We start from the raw sequence: 14476 nt of genomic DNA, 5'->3' as shown, positions 1-14476 counted from the left end.
CTTTTTATGACAGTAATTTTCATATAAACCTTTAAAATGAGCACTTTTGGTTTTTCATGTTAGTGTCCCATAGACTTTTACGGTGTTCTGCGGCGTTCAAATTTGCCGCGAACACCGCATAATGTTCGCTGTCTGGCGAACACCCAATGTTCGAGCCAAACTTACGCTCGACTCGAACATTGGGCTCATCCCTATTCACCATCATGGCCAATGCCTTTTCATAATTCATAAACAGAATACATTGGGTTCATGTAGAATCAGAAATGTAAAAAATTACAACAGTGTAATAGTGCATCTTCAGCTTTCACTGTCCCTAAATTGCCCTTTCTGTGGAGAGCAATCAATAGATCTTTCTTCTATTCATCAGCATCTATTCCCTTTACTCAATTCATCTGAAGATGGGAAGAGGGAGAACAGTCAATAAAGGGTTAGCTCCAAGAATACACGAGGCTCTGAAGACCTCTGACACTCTTCATCTTTTGTAGAAGGTGAGCTTGTGTGGAGATTATAGGTGGCATTTTTAATGTTTGTTTCCCACAGGTGTCTCATTATTTCCTTTAGTACTAGCAGAAAGTAAGCGCGTTGGTAATTGAAATCTGGATTTCTGCCATAGGAATGTGTTGATTGCTGCATTTTCTTCTTATGGCAATGTGGATTTGCTTGTTGATGGGTCCAATATTAGCGCATATCTCAATAAATTACTCTGTTGTTGTAAGTTTCCATCCCCAAGCCTTCTTAGCCCATTGTACTCCCTCCTGCCTTAGTAACAGGCCTGTTTGTGCATTTCAGCATTAGTAATTATTCGTAGAAGGTATCAGTGCAGCATTGTAAATTGTGATAATGACTTTTCCTTTGCTATTATAAGTCTATCTAAAATTATCTTAGCTCAGCATGAGGCTGCTCTTAGCAGACCTACTTAGCAGGCACCCCTGAGGTACGTTCGCTATCTTCTTACACATGTACTAAATACAGTAAAACCTTGGTTTGAGAGTAAATTGGTTTGAGAGCATTTTACAAGACATGCTAAATTTTTTAATACATTTTGACTTGATATACAAATGATGTCTTCATATACAAGTAGGGTCATGTCACAACTGGGTATAAAAGAGAAGAGGCGCCTCTAAGGCCGCGTACACACGCGGGGACTGTTCGCCCAACTTTGTCCGCTGAACAGTGTTTCGGCAAACAGTCCGCTCGTGTGTGGGCTTTCAGCGGACAGTTTCAGCGAACAGTCCGCTGAACAAGGTTTTTCGGAAATTCCGAAAAACTGTCCGCTGAAACTTTGTTTCAGCGAACAGTCCCCTCGTGTGTAGGCTTGTTCGTCAAACTAAGTTCCGCGCATGCTCAGAAAGGATTTACACGCCGAAAGTTATAATGCAGTGTATAGAATGTCGTATTTTTCGTCCCGTCGTACGTGCCGTTCACGTCATCGCGCACGGTTTCAGCAAACTGTTCGTTCGTCGTGTGTGGCCATGTCCGTCCATGCTAATTTTGAGCGGACTGTTTGCCGAAACTGTTTGACGGACAAAGTTGGGCGAACAGTCCCCGCGTGTGTACGCGGCCTAAGTGTAGCAATATGGTTACATTTAATGAAGGTACAACACATTGCAACACTTAGGCTCGGTTCACACAGGGGCGGCACGACTTGCAGCGCGACTCACAGACGTGACCTGCAAACGACTTCAGCGGTGGCTTGCAAAGCGACTTCTGTATAGAAGTCAATGCAAGTCGCCTGAAGTCGCCCCAAAAGTAGTACAGGAACCTTTTTTCTAAGTCAGAGCGACTTGAGTCGCTCCTATTAGAACGGTTCCATAGTACAGAACGGAGCGCGACTTGTCAGGCGGCTAAGTCGCCTGGACAAGTCGCCCCTGTGTGAACCGAGCCTTAGAGGCACCTCTCCTCTCTTTTATACTCTGTAGCTCCTCCTGGATTTTGCTTCTAATCCTCTTGTGGAGGCTGCTATTTGTGGATGGACATTTTATGGTTACACAACCTGATCACATTACAATCTTTTTATATGGACTTTAAACTGAAGGATCTATAAATAAATGGTTGTGGAACGAATCATTTGAGTTTCAATTATTTCTTATGGGGAAATTCGCTTTGATATATAAGTGCTTTGGATTTCAAGCATGTTTCTGGAATGAATTATGCTCACAATCCAAGGTTTTACTGTATAACAAATTATTACCACTATTGGCAATTAACTCTCTACTACCATCCCACCTTATTTTGCTTGTTTTGCTGAGACCAAGGATCTTAAGCCGCGTACACACGGGCGGACTGTCTGGCCAACTTAGTCCGTCGAAACACATTTCAGCGGACAGTCCGCTCGTGTGTGGGCTTCAGCTGACTTTTTCAGCGTGCAGTCTGGCGGACTAAGTATTTCGGAATTTCCGTAATATTGTCCGTCAGACTTTGGTTTCAGCGGACAATCCGCTCGTGAGTAGGCTAGTTCGATGGACTAAGTATGGCGCATGCTCAGAAAGGATTTACACGGCGAAAGGTTGCATTGCTGTGTATTGGACTTCCTATTTCTAGTCCCGTCGTACGTGCTGTACACGTCATCGCGCAAACTTTCGACGGATTGTTTTGCATCCGTGTGTGGTCAAGTCCGTTCATTCGAAAGTAGGACGGACTGTCCGTCGGATTGTCTGACGGACTAAGTTGGCCATACAGTCCGCCCGTGTGTACGCGGCTTTAGTGTTACAACAAGGTTCAATGTAATTTGAGCCGTGCTAATTTTGAGGCTTTTCGTTTTATTCTTACTTTAAGATGTGTGGTCTATAAGGCCTTGGTATGCAAATATGTTAACTGGAATGCTGTCTAAGGATGCAGGCAGTTCAGTCATATATGGGACCATCACCATCATCACTGGTCATAGGATTTAATAGGTTGTATTCCTGACTAACAACACTGGCAATACTTCAATAGTGCTGCTGTTTTGCTTTGGGACTACTTTACAAATTTTCCCAGCTGACCTGTATATTTGCAGGGTGTCCTCCTATCCAATATTTGAGAATCTGAGCATTTTTTGTATACGGTAATCTTTATTTTAAATTTACAAAAAAGTACAGGCCTGTTATACGTGAAAAAAAAAAGAATTGACATAGTCACATACGGCAATTCTTTCTCAGAACGTGCTATCCGGATCTGAGTTTTTTTTAACTATGAATGTGCTGGTAGATAGTAATGCTGGGAAATGCAGGGAAAAAGGGAAGGTAAACAAGGCAAAAAAGAAAAAAACTGATAATTGAGGATATATGGTCTTTCAGTATCACAAATCTCATTGCTGCGTTTGGCTTCATTCACTTTTTCAAATCATAACACCATCATATGTGAGGACTTGACACACTGCTAAGGTTTGATGATCTTTAGTCTACAAAAAAAAAAAAAGAGATATTCAAAGGAGCAACGCAACGCACAGGTTTATTGAAATGTAAAGCACAGATACACTGGGGAAAAAAATAGCTAAAGCTTTAATGCATTTTGTACCAGCAGGGGCTTAGTTATATGGTCATATGATTAAGTATTATGATTAAGGACCTGCTGATGCATTACGCGTTAAGGCATTAGCTGTTTTTCCCAATGTTTCTATGCTTTAAATTTCAATAAACCTCTGTGCATTGCATTGCTGCTCCAAGAATTGTTGAACAACTGAGACATGGCCAAAAACATTGTTATGTTGTGAATAAGCAAACATTGCCATGTACTGTATAAAGTATTTTAATATAAGTCTCCAGCCAATTTCTTTTCTTTCATATAATATTGTACTGTCCTGGTATGCTCCTAGAAAACTGATTCATTTTTATGTCTTACCTTTTGAAGGAGGCTCCACACTTTCTGGTAAAAACCCATTGGTACCCTGTTGATGGCTCCATCAAGTCTTCTCCTTCTTAGCCACTGACCTTGGTGATCGTCCCATATAAGCTGGGGTCCACTAGATGCTGTTGGAGACAAAGTTCCAGTAGGAGATGAAGGACTGCTGCATCTCTGAAACAAAAACATGAAAGCCCCATCAGTTATCAGCTTACATATAGACATGAAATCCAAAGTTCGGGGTTAGTAGGTTCATCCAGGATTAGTAGTTCCATGAAGAAAAGTAAAAACTGTGATTTTCTGCAAGATAAAAAGAATTAACAAACCGAAAAAGAAGAAAAGGAGAAAAGTATCATGAATACTCAACCTGTGGCTTCCCAGTATTATGGAACCACAACTCCCAGCATTTCAAGTTAGGTAACATATGGCACTGAAGACTCTGGAAGGCCAAATGCCAGCATGTCCTGATGTTTGGAAGGTCACATGATTATTTCCTCTTTACACACTGCATACACACTGCATAACATGCACTTCCTCTATGTGCACAACTACACATTAAATGTAAGTAGTTTATGTAAGCTTTCTATACAAAAGCAATCACTGAACCATATATTAAGGCTCCTTTCACACTGCCGTGACTCAAAAGCCATGCAATTTTGAAGCGACCCCACAGTCGCGACTTTGACTCGTTTTTGTGCGATTTCAGGGAATGCCTGTGTAAAGTTGAGCTCTATGGACCTCAACTCTCATTAAAGCAGTAGTACAGGGATTACTTTGAAGTTGGTGTGACTTGAAGTCACCCAGATATGAATAGTACTCATTGGAAATCATGGGGTACAACTTGTCATGCAACTTTGCAGTCCCAAGTCACAGGACAAGTCGCACAAGTGTGAAAGGGGCCTAAATCACAACTTAAGACCCAGCTCATTGCTCCCATTCCCCTCTAAACTTCTAGAACAATTAGGCTACAACCGTCTTAGCTCCTACCTCAGTGAAAATAACCTTCTTGACCCCTTAAAGTCTGGCTTTCGCTCTCAGCACTCCACGGAAACCGCCTTACTAAAACTCATTAACGATTTACTAACTGCTAAAACCAACAGCCAGTCCTCCATACTCCTACTACTTGACCTCTCTGCGGCCTTTGATACTGTTGACCACCCATTTCTTCTCAATAAACTACATTACCTTGGCCTCTGAGATTCTGCTCTACCCTGGTTCTCGGCCTATCTATCACAGCACTCCTTAAGTGTCACCTACAACTCTGTCTCATCCTCTCCATTCACCCATTCTGTAGGGGTCCCCAAAGGCTCTGTTCTTGGACCCCTTCTCTTCTCTATCTACACCTCCTCCCTTGGTCACTTGATAACCACCCACAGCTTCCAATACCACTTAAACGCCGGTGACATCCAAATCTATCTGTCTACTCCTCACCTCACTCCTCTCCTCTCGCATTACTAACTTACTAACTGACATATCAGCATGGATGTCACACCACTTACTTAAACGAAATCTCTCTAAAACTGAGCTGGTAATATTCCCCCCTGCCCATGCTCCCCTCCATGACTTTTCCATTAAAATCAACAATGAAACTATCAGTCCCTCCCCTCATGTCAGGGTACTAGGTGTAATCCTAGACTCTCACTTGTCATTTCAGCCTAAAGTCCAGTCGTTGTCAAAAGTTTGTAGAATTCACCTAAGTAACATCTCTAAAATGTGCCCCTTTTTTAACAAAAGAAAGCACTAGGGCACCTCATTCACTTCCTTTTTTCCTCTCGCCTTGACTATTGCAACTCCCTTCTCATTGGCCTGCCTCTCCATAGGCTATCCCCTCTTCAGTATATCATGAATGCTGCTGCCAGACTTATACCCCTTACCAACCGCTCAGTGTCTGACAACCTCTCCTCCAATCCCTACACTGGCTCCCAATCACCCAGCTAATTAAATTCAAAATACTAAGCACAACATACAAACCAATTCACAACTCTGCCCCGAGCTAACAATCTTATCTCCAAATATCACCCAAATCGTCCACCCTGCTCTTCTCAAGACCCCCTACTCTCAAGCTCTGTTTCCTCCTCCCATGCTTGTCTCCAGGATTTTTGCAGAGCCTCTGACATTCTCTGGAACTCGGTACCTCAACTTGTCCGGCTATCCCCTACTCTTGCTACCTTCAGGCGATCCCTGAAAACTCATCTCTTCAGCAAAGCCTATCACATCTCCAACTAATCTTTTACCACCTCCATCAGCTCATTCCCCACAGTTACAACCTTTTGTACCACCGGCCCCACCCTATTAGATTGTAAGCTCTTCTGAGCAGGGCCCTCTTAATCCTCTTGTATTTTATTGTATTATAACTGTATTGTCTCCCTTTTATATTGTACAGCACTGCGTAAGCTGTTGGCGCTATATAAATCCTGTATAATAATAATAATAATAATAAATCCCACTCTGCAGCCAATTTTATCTTAATTACAGTTATATTATGTCAATGCTATAAGCATATGTTCTAGGTTCAGTTAACAAACCTGTCTTTCTCTTGTTCAGCTGTTATTTCTTTGATACCGCACCTTAGTTACTTCATAACTTTCAGATCTCAATTCTCAATTCACAAACACATAACATTTTAAAACTTCAAGTAGAACTATAGGCAAAACTTGTTTTTTTTCATTTTGGAGAGGGTAAGGGAGGGTTATAACCCTTGTCAGATTTTGTTTGGCCGTGTCCCATTGCAGAGGTTTCCCTTCACTTCCTGACCCACAGTCAAACAGGAAGTGAGAGGAAATCCCCGAAAATTAACCGGTTTCCGACCTCCCCACGTACATTTACTGCAGTGGGGCGGCCTCTCTGTGCAGAATCACGTACTGGTGCGTGATTCTGCACTTCTGCGTCTGGGGCGTGCATGACGCTGCGCATTGTGCTGCGCATCTGAGATTGGACACATCGGTTCATTCAGAACACAAGAAGAATGTCAGTCAGCCTGTGTAAACAAGGCAGATTGTCATTCCGTCAGAGGGGAAGGTACAGATCCTGTGTTTCTGCTAAGCAGAAACATGGATCTTTGCCTTCCCCTAGTCAAAGCACCTCCCCCACAGTTGGTAAGCACAACTTAAGCATACATTAAACCCTTTGATCGCCCCTGATGTTAACCCCTTCCTTGCCAGTGTAATTAGTACACTGACAGTGCATATTTTTTAGCACTGATTATTGTATTAGTGTCACTGGTTCTCCAAAAAGTGTCAGTTAGATGTCTGATTTGCTTGCCGCAATATCGCAGTCCCGCTATAAGTCGCTGATTATTACTAGTAAAAAAATTGTAAAAAAATCCCATAGTTTGTAGACACTATAACTTTTGCGAAAACCAATCATTATACGCTTTCTAGGATTTTTTTAACCAAAAATATGTAGCAGAATACATATTGGCCTAAACTGATGAAGAAATTCTATTTTTTACCTTTTTATATTGGGTATGTATATAGCAGAATGTAAAAAATATTGTTTTTGTTTTTTTCCCAAAAATTTTTTTTTTGTTTATAGCGCAAAAAAAAACAAAAACTGCAGAGGTAATCAATAACCACCAAAAGAAAGCTCTATTTGTTGGAAAAAAAAGGACAAATATTTTATTTGGGTACAACGTCGCACACACCGCAGTGCCGTATTGCAAAAACTGACCTGATCATGAAGGGGGGTAAACCTTCCAGGGCTGAAGTGATTAAAGGGATTCTTGGGGACCTCCAGGTCACCAGAACTACTGTCCCCATTGGAAGATTTCCCCTCTATTTCTTTTCTGGGGACAACCCAAAATTCGTGATTTTCTTTTGCTTTCACTTTTAATAATAATGATAAACAGGACATTTAGAGAGAATGAATCTCCCTAATGGGGGCACAGACAGCAATAGAAACTGACAGAAGTTCTAATCCCTCTCCACTATATCCAAAGCTAAATTCAAAAACTTTAGTTATACTTTCAGCTTTGTAAGTGTTATTTTGCTGCTACTCGTGCTATCACCAAAAGTGATAATTTATCATCCCAAAAAGAAATCAATTTAAAAGTCAATTCACAAATATTACCACACAGGTCATCACCCTTTAACCCTTTTGCTGTCACCGACGTATGGCATACATAAGCACCAATGGTTGGTGAATAGAGGTTCAATGTGTGCAAATTTGACAAGCCAACTGTCAGGTAGACATCCCTGGTACATTCTGTGCTTTGCGTTTGCAGGGCATTTTCAGATTGTGGGGATTATTGCACAATCCCAATACACCCAGGTCTAAATAGGGTGTTAAAGTTTTGCCTATGGATAATTTAGGGTACTTAAGTTTGTCACCATTTCAAGGGCACACACATACACACACACAAACATACATTTACTCCTCTTGTATATTAAAAAAAAAAAAAAAAAAAACCTTAAGTGTATTTCCTACTGAAAGTTTGCACTTGATATATTGTTGAGCTAATGTCGTGTGACATAAAATATGGTAACTACAACCATTTTATCATTTTACTCTCCAGGGTTTCTGGTTTTAAAAATATATATAAAACATTTTGAGGGTTTTAGGTAACCTTCAGTTTTCAAAATTATTTCTTTAAAGGTGTCCAAAAATAAATAAATCTATACAAAATTCATATATTGTATGTGCACCCTCAGACTGAAGCACACACACTCAGAAATCAGACCTTTACGCTCTGGGAGAAAGGTCAGTCAAATATATATATATATATATATATATATATTCAGACTTTTAAGTAAGAAGATGTCACTATTAAAGGTTCTAAGTGATCTGGGAAAGTACGGTACCTTAATTAGCTCACCAATGAGGCATATAATATATCCACTTTGAATTGATTGAGGAGGACACACATCCAATGGCCATTTGGTGTGTATGCCCACTTGATGTGTTTCGTCAGCCCTATATTTTAGGCAGTCCACCAACATTAGAAAGTAGGGAGTAGTCAGTTGTTAGACATAATCCATTAACCCTTAGTGGAATCTGTCTTTGCAAAGCCGATGAGTGCCCCAAATACTTGAAAACTGAACTTACTTGAGCTTACAAGTAGTGTCAGTGATGAAGGAAGAAGGTGTCAATGATGAGAAGAGGAGGTGTCAATAATCAGTAGGTGGTACAATAGAAATCGGGGCAGATCGATAAATTGAACAGCCCAAGCATCTTCCTACAGGGACTCCCCATATATGAGCTTCTCATCTTTTGTTTAAGGGTAGCACTAGTCAAATATGGCCCCTCCAAAGGAAACATATATGAATATAAATAGAGACAATGTAAATATAAAATAATGTAAATATAAAATAAATGCAAGTCCAAGTATCTTTTGGCAGGAACATGAAAGAAGAGGAAAACTTCAAAGGTGCATCTGGCTCTTTGATGTTTGGATATTACCAAGAAAGATCTCCATATTCAGTGATGTGTAGTCTTATTAATCTCCTTCATTGAGATTCAGTGCAGATACTGCCAACCGCCTTATTAAAGATATGGAGGGAAAGGGATGTCATACAACTCACACATATACCTGCCATAGGTCAGATTAGCCCACTGTAGATAGATTCTGCCAATAAATGGTCAATATATAAGAAGCACACACCTCCTGAGCTTGAATAAAATCTATGTGTATATTGAACAGGCATTTTAAAACAGTATCATGATGATCACAAATGGCACCAAAGTACACACAGAACACTTATTTATTTATGCTGGCCATTAAAATTAATTAACGCTCAAGAACTAAACATGCCTAGTGTTAATGCACATTTAGACGTGTTCACACACATCAATAGTTTTTCTGCCAAAACGCTGCTGCTCTTAGATGTCCTGGCAGTGTTTTTTTTTTTCTCTGCCTCTAAACGCCCCTGCCTCTGAACTTTTCTAAATGCCTATGTGTGCATGGATACATAGGCTAACACGCAGTGGCATTAAGAGGCAGAACAAAAATGCCAGACACCCCTAACAGCCACATTACAAAACGCTCACTGTGCATGAAATATGGACCATGCCTTTCATTTTTTGTCCAGATTGCCTAAATTGCCTCTATGTTGCTCAATAAATATACCTCTTGGATTACAAGAGCACTGCAGCTGCTGAAAATGCATGGACTGCCTGGAAGGGCAAGGAAGACTTCGTTACAATAAGCTACTTGAGTTAAATCATCTTCATTATTAATGCATGTCTGCAATGTAATCTCCTGTCAACTATTCCTAATGCTTCTCTGACAGATCAGAAGTTTTGGCTGGGCGCTAAACATCTGGACTAGAGATATACTTTCATAGGTGGCGTGAGAAGTGGAGCTGCTTCTTCTCACTGTTGCATGATGAGCTGCCTATCCCCTATCCTTCTTGAATGTCATATTAGCAGTCATATTTAGAATGAGACTTGCTGAATGAAGCCCATTAAAAGTATTTTTGCCTATAAAGTCAGAAAAGAATACAGAGCCCATGACGGATATGTTGTATATTGTACAAGTGACAGAAAAAGACAAGCCAGAAGAAAAATGATGAATTTACCGTAGACCTTGATGAATGGATGCTGCTTACAGAATGCCCATGCAAGAACTACAGAGGAACACAAAAATAAAGGGTGTAAACAATAATACTACTAGAAATGCCATGGAAGCCAATGGAACGCAGACAGGAGAAGGATACATAGACATAGTAAGGGTTAGTATGTTAGCACAAAGACTAACATAATATTCATGCACTTGAGGTGACAGAATAACTTCAGCTCTCTTATCAGATATTCAGATCTCATGCTACTAAGGATAATTGCATCTGGGTAAACCAATGTTACTGAAAGAAGCTCGAACAGAGTTGAATTAATGGTAGTGTCCATGGATGCTGCTGAGCAAAGGGTGACGAAAGAGAATGGAACAAGTGGTATTCTTTTTCTTTGTCTAGTTTTCAGCAAAACATTTATATGGAGAAAGCATGGTGTCTGTCAATTAAAAATATACAATATCAAACAGCGCAGTTCTGCTATGTTGATACTGATGATAGCATACCTTAAAGTGTTACTAAACCCTGGACCCTGCATTCACTATATCTTGTCTCTCTCAGTACACAGAACATAGAAATGCAATAATTTTAGTAAATATAAACTGCCAAATACATTTTCTCATCAGCAGTATATAGCAGTCTTGTGACTTCTATCAGTGCCTGGTTAAAGCTTGTAGGAGGGGTTTTCATACTGCACTAGCTGACCTATCAGGATGCAGGCCCCTTACCCTCTGTCTGGACAGTGTTGATTGGCCCTGTGATGATCACTTCCACTCTACCAAGAAAAAAAAAACTCTCTTATCCAGACATGTTTTGGAGTCAGTAGAAGAAGAGGAGGATCTGTACATACAGGAACAAACAGCCTTTTTTACACAATACAGAGGCTTAACCCCTTAGGTTCCACAGTGAGTATAACAAGCATGATTTACTGCATATGCAGACTGATTTTACTGTTGTGGCTTTAGTAACACTTTAAGAGAATCTGTCAGGAATGATCATTTTTAAGAATCTGAATAAACACTGCTGATAAAATAGTAGTCTTATTTCTCAGGTCAGGTGCTTCTGCTGTTATTTAACTTGTAAAGGCAGCTCAGTACCAAGCTTGTAAAGCTTCCATGCAGGTTGACTTGTCTCTTGCTGCAACTTAGGACTGATAATAGACACTCTGTCCATGCTGCTGAAAAGGGACACAACTGTCAAATAATAAAGCCTTTAGATAACTTTCAAGGAAACATGACAACACCTTTGTTAATACATCATTTTTTGAGTGTCTGTTATGAGCACTGAGCTTAGGCAGGAGTTAGGAAGTCAATGAAGAAGGAAAATAAGTCTTGGGAGCTGCACATCACACAAAACCTTCATTTAAAGAGTGGAAGTCGTCTCAGCCTAGACTCCATCCAGGCCATGCCCCCAACATGTTTCGCCCCATCCACATGGCTTAGTCGTGGGATTCCCATGACTAAGTCTCGTGGGCAGGGGCAAAACCTGTTGGGGGATGTCCCGTGGATAGGGCAAAACATGTTGGGGGATGTGCCTTGGACAGAGACTGGGCTGAGGCTGCTTCCACTCTTTACTTGAGGGTTTTGTGTGATGTGCAGCTCCCGAGACTTCTTCTCCTTTGACTTCTATGAAGCTGATACAAGCTCTTTTCCTGCCTGCATTCTTAGAGGTTATCAGCATATAAGGACTTAATAGAGCCTTAAGCGGCACCCTCAGTTTCATTGTATGGGTTCACAGGAGTTAGGAAGGCCTTACTGCCAGACACATACTCAGCCTGCCACTCCTGCCCTAGCAAGGAGAACATACAAGAAAAAAATAAAACAAGTTTTAAGGGCACTATTATAAAAACTCAAGAATGAGGATGCAGACTGTATGACTGTATACCCAATGGTGACTAATTCTCTTTAAAAAATTAGAGTGAAATGGCTTTATTTCCTTCACCGATATCAGTGAAATTGAATTTGGTATTATGAGCCACAGTTCTTATATATAACCTTTTGCCTAACCTTTTTTACATACGGTATACGACAAAGACACAATAACTTTAAAAATACAATAAATGTCTTAGTGTGCTGTTCTTCTTATGCTGAATAACAAGGCCACTGGAGCAGATCTGTACGGCACATTTACTAAAGGTATGGGTGGGAGAGCAGGTGCCTCTCATCATGTGGCTTCTATTAGTAGATGGTGTGTCAGGGGACAATAGTTTGACTCTTGGGAGAACCTGAGAGTCCTCAGAGAGTACAGACTAAGAGTGTATCTCATACAGTAAACATGCCTGAGGAGAGCATTGTACATGAAAATCATGTCAGGTTTAACTAGCAAAACCCACCGAGAAACAAAAGTTTTCACCAAGCCAGCAACTTTGATAAAAACACTGGTGGACATATAAGATATCCATGAACTAATAGATAGTCTTGATAATGCGTGTTTTACAATATCTTGACTGCAGACTGGACACATATGGTAAAAGTTTTCAATCATGTTAACTGAAAAACAAATACTTTGAAATCTACATATTGAACAATATAAGTGCCAATTTTCCCAGTTCTATTTGGCCACCCAAAACGACAACAATAAAGTTTGTGTGAGGAATTGCCAGTCTTAAGCCTGCCATAGACAGTTCGTGTCTTGACCGGTTCAGCAGAGACTGACCAAGATTCGAACCATGTATGGGCAGGCCGAATGTACCTGAGGTGATCGATCGATCAACTTAGGTACAACCAGCTTGGCAGATTTTAAATGTGATTATTGCTAGCGGCTATTATAGTTATTGAACTTGGAAGAGCAGCAGGCTGAGATGTCAGGGGTGACAAGCGAAGATGTGAGGTTTAGTAAAGTAGACATTAGTTTAAATAGATTGCACTTCAGATCCCACTGCAGCTGGGAGGCAGCAGTCATTACTGCAGGCTAAAGGCTTATTTTGCCAATGAAGCCTTCAGCCATCTGTCATACAGTAGCTGACATAATGATCACATGACCAGGAACCACTCTGGTTTGTGATCATCAGTGACAGCCAGGACTGAGAGCCAGTAGCCACATAGAGTATCAGCTGCTGGTTCTCAAAAGGAAGATGACTATTGACAGAGTAATAATACATTGTGTTAATAAACAGATTGCAGACAGGAATAAGTAATAAGTCCTTATATCCCAATTTTAAGGCTGGCTATAAATAAATTGAAACTTCAATCCATCTATGGGCAGGCTGGCTGTACTGAAGTCGATCCATCAATCAACTTCAGTACAACCAGCTTGTCATTTTTTTCATGCGATCACTGCCAGCAGCTATAGCCACCATCATTGATCATTGTGTTCTGCCGGTCGGGATATCTACCCGTGCTCACTGCTGGCAGAACACAATAACGCTCAGTGTTGATAGGGAAATTGAGCAATTTTCCATAAAATTATACACAATTGCATAATGTATGGTCTAACACTAAGGATATAATATTAAATAGTCAAAATGGAAAAATATACAATTATTAGGAATATAAAACATGTTAAAAAATGAGACACTAAGACAAGCTTGTTAAATCTAAAAGCACAAAACGATGTTAAAAGTAAGAATTTCACACCACCAGAAGAAACAAAGCGGAAAACGGGAATTAGGCCCAACAATAGATATTTAGAAATGTTCACAATATTAAGAACACATCAGAAGTACAAAGAGCCTTATCAGAATTCACCTGATCATCAGCACTAAACCTCCTATCCATCTGAAAACAGAAAAAGTAACAACTTCATTACAAGAAAAAAATAAAGTAAACATGAAATACGAAAAAAAAATCCAGCATTACCGTATATACTCGAGTATAAGCCGAGATTTTCAGCCTCTTTTTTGAGGCTGAAAGTGCCCCCCTCGGCTTATACTCGAGTCATCGCTGTCTGCCCGCTCGATCAGCGTGTCGAGCAGACAGACAGCGGCCATTCTATGATTCAAAAGCCGCGCCTCCGGCTCCGCCTTCGCCTGTGATAGGCGGAACACTGAATTTCCCAGCAGCCTGTGTTCCGCCTATCACGGGCATCCGCTCATCCTCGTACTACGGACGAGGATGATACGACGTCCGTGATAGGCGGAACACAGGCTGCTGGGAAATTCAGTGTTCCGCCTATCACAGGCGAAGGAGGAGGCGCGGCTTTTGAATTTTACAATG

General features: G+C 40.7%; 1 protein-coding gene across 3 annotated transcripts in view; it reads right to left on the bottom strand.

Moving 5' to 3' along the window:
• PHKA2 (phosphorylase kinase regulatory subunit alpha 2) overlaps window positions 1-14476 on the bottom strand; it is a 153220-nt gene that overhangs the window by 12206 nt on the left and 126538 nt on the right. For 2 of the 3 annotated variants that reach the window (XM_077480754.1, XM_077480753.1), the window contains exons 29-31: window positions 14009-14038; window positions 10335-10382; window positions 3820-3993 (exon numbers count right to left, since the gene is read on the bottom strand). In XM_077480754.1, coding sequence (XP_077336880.1) covers window positions 3820-3993; window positions 10335-10382; window positions 14009-14038 — 252 coding nt within the window. The remainder of the gene's footprint in view (window positions 1-3819; window positions 3994-10334; window positions 10383-14008; window positions 14039-14476) is intronic. The other variant, XM_077480755.1, reaches the window with a different exon arrangement.

The sequence above is a fragment of the Lithobates pipiens genome, unplaced genomic scaffold, assembly GCF_037356315.1.
Source record: "Lithobates pipiens isolate NorthernLeopardFrog02 unplaced genomic scaffold, aLitPip1_a1.2 Scaffold_16, whole genome shotgun sequence".
Taxonomy (NCBI): Eukaryota; Metazoa; Chordata; class Amphibia; order Anura; family Ranidae; genus Lithobates; species Lithobates pipiens.
The sequence above is the reverse complement of the archived record's forward strand: the minus strand, read 5'-3'. Positions and strand labels throughout refer to the sequence as shown.